The sequence below is a fragment of the Hevea brasiliensis genome, chromosome 8, assembly GCF_030052815.1.
Source record: "Hevea brasiliensis isolate MT/VB/25A 57/8 chromosome 8, ASM3005281v1, whole genome shotgun sequence".
In the NCBI taxonomy this organism is placed as follows: domain Eukaryota; kingdom Viridiplantae; phylum Streptophyta; class Magnoliopsida; order Malpighiales; family Euphorbiaceae; genus Hevea; species Hevea brasiliensis.
Window position 1 is genome coordinate 91729599 of NC_079500.1, and position 7682 is coordinate 91737280.

The following is a 7682-nucleotide window of genomic DNA, read 5'->3' on the forward strand; positions in this document are numbered from 1 at the left end:
TTTACAGTTATATTTTATTTTTTACATATATAATATGTATAATACATAAGAGTTTATATCTGTAAAGAAATATATAAAATATATCATATACTATCAATAAATTGTACATTACTATATAAATATCAATCGAGTCATTAGTTTTATTAATTATTTAATAACATTATTTTTTTTATCCGATTTTGTATTGGAGTCTCATTCACTAAAATAATGGTAGTTTTCACTGTGTGATGTTGAGAGTTACAAAGTAGCCATCCAAAGTTATGTAGTTCGCATATACTGACCATATGACCTCTTTCTTAAAAAATTAACTGTACATTTAAGCTAGCCCTAAGTGAAATTAATTAAACTATATACAAAATTGGGAATTTACTCAAAAGATAAATGATCATCATGTTATAAATAAATTAAATCGCTATAGATTATATGATTAGAAAATATGTGTACCTGGAAATACGCTTGTATCTATGATTTTCTACGAATAATTAAAAACAGAGAAAAAAAAAGTAAAAAGAGCAGGTTTACAACTCCCAATATTCATAGCGTTCAAATTTTATATGAATTCTATCTGATGTTAAATGGGATTATCAGAATATATATATATATATATATAAGACTGAGAGTTGAGATATTTTCTTTAGAGTTAGGGTCTCTTTTTTAGTGACTTTATAGACAGCCTGACACATTACAGACTTGCCCAATCACGTAATCCAATCCATTTAGATATTGTCAATTACTAAATTTATTATTTAATATCATTATTTAATCTATCAATAAGCTTAACAATTAATTATTGCTAATCCACATTCAAATACAAATAAATAATCCAACAGATCATGCATACAGTCAAGTCATTCACCGGGTACAAAATATATATGAATTTCTGACAATTGTTAAACAATATCATTCACACTTATATATATATATATATATATATATATATATATATATATATATATATTCGGTTGCTTAAATTTAAACTTGGAAAATTATTATTTAGTGTATATATTTTAATAAAATTAATTATTTAATTTTTTTATTTTAAAGAATATATTATTTTATCTTTTTATTTTTAATTCATAAATTATTTAATTCATAAAGTAAATTATTTAATTTGATTTGAGACGGATTTGGGTATGAAACAGATTCGAATAGAGTTTGAATTTTATGTATTGGGTATTTTTACCCAAATTCATTTATATAAATAATTAATTAAATATAAAATATATATTTCATAATAACATTTATAAATTTTTATATATTATATTTTAAATAAATAGAATTTCATTATTTTATAGAATTATTAAAATTTTAAAATATATTTATTAATTAAAAAATATTTTTAAGTAAATTAGTAATTAAGTAAAATACATAAAACTAAATGAATTCAAGTATTTTTTTAGATAATAATAATAGGGTTTAAGACTAATTCAGATAATTGAATATAATTTTTATTTAAGTTTAGAACAAATTTAGGTATTGAAAAAAATATATAGGTTGAGATTAAAATAAAGTGATTTTTGTGAATATTCTATCTACTATTATCCTTAAAATGAATAATTAATAAATTTAAAATTATTAATAATAAATAATTATATTATTCAAATTACCGAATTAACATTGAGTCGAGAAAAACAAAAGTAGTAACAACCAACAAAATCAGTGATAACACCTTAAAGCCAATACATTATAATAAGACACACAATTTTAATTTTAATTTTAATTACCGTAAACTTTAGAATATATATTAATTATATAATATTTTTCTGCTCTATCTTAATTATTTGGTTCGTTGAGGATATTATGCAATTTTTCTTCTTCCTTAATTTCCTTCTCTAATCGAGAAGATTTTTTAGGATACACTTGAAGATGGCCCTCATAATCCATTTTTATGTGTAATTTTGCTAATATTATTTTCCATACAATCAACTTTTGTTCAATTAACAATTCGATAATCTCTGCAACTCTCACCCTCATGATAAAGATGAAACATTTGAGAGTAATCTTAATAGTAGTCTGTATTAGAATGATTAATTAAGACTTTATTTATTTTGTAAAAAGTAATTTATATATAAAAAATATTTTTTATGGAAATTATTTTTTAAAAAATATTTTTATAAAAATATATATATTTTTTATTTTTAGGTTACAATGATATGTATTTATATTATGTATGTGTAAATATTTTTTCATTTTAATAAAATAGTTAAAGTCTAGAAAATAACTTCTTATTTTGAAAACAAAAAGTTATTTTTTAAAAAAATAACTTAATTTTTATTTTTATTAAAAAAATATTTTTTATTGACTAATTTTTTAAGTACCCTAAAAATTAAAAAATATGAAAAATACTTTAAAAAATATATATTTTTTTAAAACAAACGAAGCCTTAATTGTGAGAATATTTTTTGAATTAAATCATATACATAGGTTTTCATTTTATTTTTTTTTAAATAAATATTTAATGGCCTATAACACAAAATAAATTACATAACAAGAGATTGTTGTCTTTTCATATAATTTATTGTGGGCTACATAATATGGGTACAAACAAAAGTGACAAATGAGTTGAGTTGAGCAAGTTTGAGCATACTCATTTCAAATTTGGTCATTTTAAAGTTGAGTTAAATTAAGTTGATTTGAATTATTTATTAAATTATCACATATAAAATATTTTAAATTAATATTTAAATTTTAAATAATTTATAATTAAATTTATTGAAGAAAATCACTAATAAGCTTCAATTTTATAAATATCAGAGTCTGTATATAAAATTATGAAGTCTTGAGTCTGAATTTTAGTAGGAGACAATTATATAAAAAAATAGTATTGAAGAAAATTAATTTAAAACAAATTAATTCATTGAATGTTTATATCAAAGTCAAGCTGATCAGATTAAATTCATATGTCTTAATTTAAATTCAGATTATATAAATTATTAAGATTTACATTCAAATTATTTAAAATGAAGTGAAAATTAGAGGTAAAACAAATCTAGATGAATAAGAAATTGTCATCTCAACATACAAACATGGTAAATATTACACACGATTAGTTAATTTAATGATTATTTTTATAAAAATTATTAAATTTTAATTTTTTTCATAAAATTTATTAAATTTTAATTTAATTTTATAAGAATTATTATAATAAAAAAAATTAAAAAATTTTAAATTAATCTACTTACAGACTAATTATTTTATCAATAAAATTATTTTATTTTATTAATTTTTTAAAAGATAAAAAAAATAAGATATATAAAATACATTTAACTATCCTTCTCATCCTTCTCGTTATTAAAATTTTTCTTCTTTTTATATTTTTCCTCTGTTAGTAACTACTAATTAGATAATTTTATTTATAAAATAATTAATAAATTAATAAATTAATCTCAAAATTTTTAATTTTTAATAATAATAATTTTTATAAAATTAAATTAAAATTTAATAAATTAAAAAAAAAAAGTTAAATGATTTTATGAATACATTTATAGTATTAGGTGATGGGATGTAATAATTAGCCTACAAACATGAGAACTTACAGAGTAACACTCCTTATCTGGCTAGCTATAAAATATAGCAATTGCTGTAGAACTGAAACTCACTCTCTGAGAATTCTGAGTTAAGGCCCAAAAGTGAGCCTAGAAGCCTAGGACATCAAGATAGGTATTGTTAACACATTCACAAAATGCATCTATTCTCTAGCCTCTAGGCCATAAGTCCGATACTCAAGGCTTCAAAGGAGCCGGACCCAGCACTTACACCCACGTGGACTTCTATTATTAGCCTTTTATTTTTCCCTTTTTTTCTTTTTATTATTTTTCTCATTATTTTCTTTTAAATAACCCTTGTAATTAATCTACTTCCATGCATTGCATAGTGTTCAAGTTTTCTTTTCAATTATCATATCATGAGATATCAACCATTGGATTGCTAGTGTTCATTCAATCTAACGGCTGATAACTTAGTGAACCCTTGATATGTGTGAATTTTTTTTAGTTCAGTGGCATAAGAGCTAGTTTTCAAAGTTTGAGTCTCAATCTCAATGAAAGTCAATGATATATATATATATATATATATATATATATATATATATATATATATATATATATAAAAGCATGGTTTTAAATCATTGTCGCAGTGGCAATCGCGATCGCGGGTAATGAAAATGGGCCCGTAACGGTCGTAACATAAATGTAATAGCGTGGCGCTACGTAAATTTTTTTTCAAATTTTGTGAAGTCCATGGAATAAAAAAAAAAAAAATGCCCCCTTTACGTAACGGCCGATACCTGTTACGTAACGGCCTTTTCACCTCCAATTTTTTTTTTTTTTTTTTTACCATTAAATAATGGCCATATCGGTAACTGTAGTTGAAAATTCCTGTAAATAACATACATAACATACATAACAGCTGTTTTTTCATTCTATGATCACAAGTTTATGCTAAAATGTTTTCCCTTCCTATAGTTCGTGCCGTGAATGAAGTTATCTGGACTAAATTTACAGAAAAGAAAAGAATCATTCTAAATTGTGATCTGAACAAATCATGCTTGGAGCAGAGATCAGAAGAGAAAACAAGTGTTGCCCGTCTCTACCAGGAGATATTTCCAAAATAGTTTGCATTGCCAACTAAAATGGAGGCATAGCTTTTTAAATGCTACTTGCAATAGGAGACCAGAAACCAGCAAAGAATTAATGGATGGAGAAATGCAAAAATCTTATTATAATAATTGAACTCTCCTTCACTTACTGAAAGGGAGTAAAGAAATTTAAACAAAATGCATATTTTTGCAACAAATGTTTTACAGTAGACAAGTACTTGCCCAAAGAATGCTTCAGTACGTCTTTAGCCGTTGTAGTTACAATGTCAATCCAATTTTCACAATCTGATCCAACAAATTTGCCACATTAGACATGCTGGGACGCTCGCTGGGATTTTCTCTCAAAGCAAGCTCAGCTACATCAGCAAGTTTAAGAAGTGGTTCCACATTTCTAGGTAGCGCCACGTTCTGATCTATAATGGATGCTGCTCTTCCCATTCTAATTAGGGGCAATCCCCATTCAACAATGCCTGGAGGACTGTAGTCCCTGTCATAAGCTTTCCTTCCGCTTAATATTTCTAGCAGAACCACACCAAAATTGTAGACATCACTCTCCATATCCCCATTTAAATCCTTATCGAGTCCAAAATCTGCAATTCTTGCCCCCCACTCAAAGTCCAACAAAATGTTTGATGTCTTCACATCCCTATGAACAATGGGTGGATTGACTTCATTATGTAGGTATTCAATTCCTCTTGCAGACTGCAGAGAGATCTTCAATCTCAAGTTCCAGTTCAGAGGCGGGAGCTCCCCATGTAAATGGTCATGAAGAGTGCCATGAGGCATGAACTCATAAACCAGCAACCTCTCCCCCATTTCAGCACAGTAACCCAATAAGTTCACTATATTGTTATGCCTTATACTGCATAAGATTTCTAATTCTGCTTCAAAATCCCGACTATTTGTGTGGATTATAGTGGCAGCATTAGCTCTCTTAACTGCTACTTGCCTACCATCAGATAGAACAGCCTTGTAAACAAAACCAAAAGTTCCTCTTCCAAGTTCATTGAATTCCTTGAAACCATGTGTTGCATCTTTCAGTTCTGAAAGCCGGAACACCTGGGTCTCTCCAATGGTTATGGAGAGAGGAAGTTGTGGATTGGGGTCAAGGTTAGTCTCCACCACTGGCTTAACTACACAAAAACCACACCCATTTTTTCTGGTTTCTTCTTTTTTAGTTTTGACATTCCCGGGAATGAGACACCACCCAATTAAAATTAATAAGGAAGCCGAAACAGAGGAACCAATGATGACTGCTAGTTTCTTTATCTCTTGTTGCTCCTGCTGCTTAATCCCTGATGAAGAAGGAAGCCCACAAATGTCCCAGCAAGAGCTGTTTTGACAAAGTGAACAAGCAGTACATATCCTATCTGCATTCTGACTACACATACTAGAGGGGAAATAACCTTGGGAACAATTTGTGCCACAAGGCAAGCAAATCTTCAAGTCCTTTCTAACACATAAACTTGTCAACTCTGGTTCATTCAGGATGCTTGCATTGAATGCAAACTTCCCACTGGGACATGTTCCTGGTGCACAAATGCCAGGACTACATAACTGCAAAGGAGGGCTGTATTCTGGAGGGGACTGCCCATGAACACTCCAGCAATCAAGAACTAAGTCAACTTCTCTAACTCCACAAGTAGTGTAATCTGATGAAGCAAAAGTCATAAACCCAGACCCTTTAGGAGCTGATGACAGATCAATATTCCCCCAACAATAAATTCCATGATTATCTTCTTGGACTCCACAGAAATGATGTGCCCCTGCTGTTAAATCCACAAATCGAGTTCCAATCGGTGGAGCACCAAACTCATTAGCATCACCCCAGCATTCTATTTCACTAGATGGAGTTTTAACCCCACAAACAGAGTTCCTCCCTGATGCTAAAATCTCAAAATCACCAGAAACAACTGGAACTCCTAAATTAGTTGACCTGGGTCCCCAACAAACCACACCACTTTGCTTACTAGCTCCACAACTAAATCCATCTCCAGAAACAATCCTCCCAAAAACAAGACTATCAACATATGAGTTGCGAAATGAGCCAGTTGTTTGATTAAACTCCCAACAATCAATGTTACCATATTCTACACTGGAATAGTAAGATCCTTTAACAGCACAGGCATGATATTTTCCAGCAGCTATTTGTGAGTAAGAATTGGTTTTGAAACGAATTGGGACAAGATTTTTACCTGGATTTGACAAGCTGAAACAATATGCCTGAGAGGAGTTTGATGTAATGCCGCAAAGGAACCCCTCCCCGCCTGATAGAGATGCCATGGGTGGGAGAGAACTAAAATATGCTGTTGATGATGAAACTGAAAAATTATCATCTTTATCCCAACATATGATTCCTTGCTTTCCACCAGCATCAATAGCACAGAAGAACCCATTTTCGCCAAATGCAGCTGCTATTGGCCCCGATGATCCGTACCCAAAAGCAGCCATTGGCAGCGAGATAAGCAAAACAATGAGAAGAAACAGGGGTGAGCCAGAGATACATCTTCGAAGTGGCATATCTAGTGGTTATTGGGTTTTAGATAATCAAGCGCGAGTACCTCATAAGCTAAAAATTGCTGGTGGACTCAGAAGATGCAATTGTTTGCTGTTGTGATGGGGTTTTAGCCTTTTTTTTATTCGGAAATGAGTGGAGATTCAGACAGACAGTAACAAGTCAAAGAGAGTGTCAGTGCAGGTAGTTAATTGAAAAACTGTTATTTAAAATCACAGGGCTAACTGGCTCAGTACCTGGGTTGAATCTTGTTGTGGGCCTCACTTGGGTTCAACTCAGTTTCCATTATTCAACTATCGGTGCCTTTACGGATTATATCGTTACAGTTCTTTAATTTTAATTCATATTATAAAAACACTTAAATTTTAATTTAATAACACCCAACTAGTCAGATTTTATTGAATTTTCCTATCAAAAACTGGTCAAAACTTATATATGTATATTAGATGTAATAAAAAATATTTTGTGATACAAATTAAAATTATAAAACAGTTATAAACAATATTTAAAGTTGAGACACTTATGGTGAAATTAAGCCTTAACAAACATGGCTTAGAGGATGGCCAACTT

At 29.1% G+C, this 7682-nt stretch overlaps 1 protein-coding gene across 1 annotated transcript; it reads right to left on the minus strand.

Moving 5' to 3' along the window:
- Positions 1-4692: 4692 nt before the first annotated feature.
- Positions 4693-7367, minus strand: LOC110658884 (serine/threonine-protein kinase-like protein CCR2). The gene has a single exon (XM_021816648.2). It carries the CDS (start codon positions 7115-7117, stop codon positions 4856-4858), a length of 2262 nt encoding a protein of 753 aa, XP_021672340.2. The 5' UTR covers positions 7118-7367; the 3' UTR covers positions 4693-4855.
- Between the last annotated feature and the right edge of the window lie 315 nt (positions 7368-7682).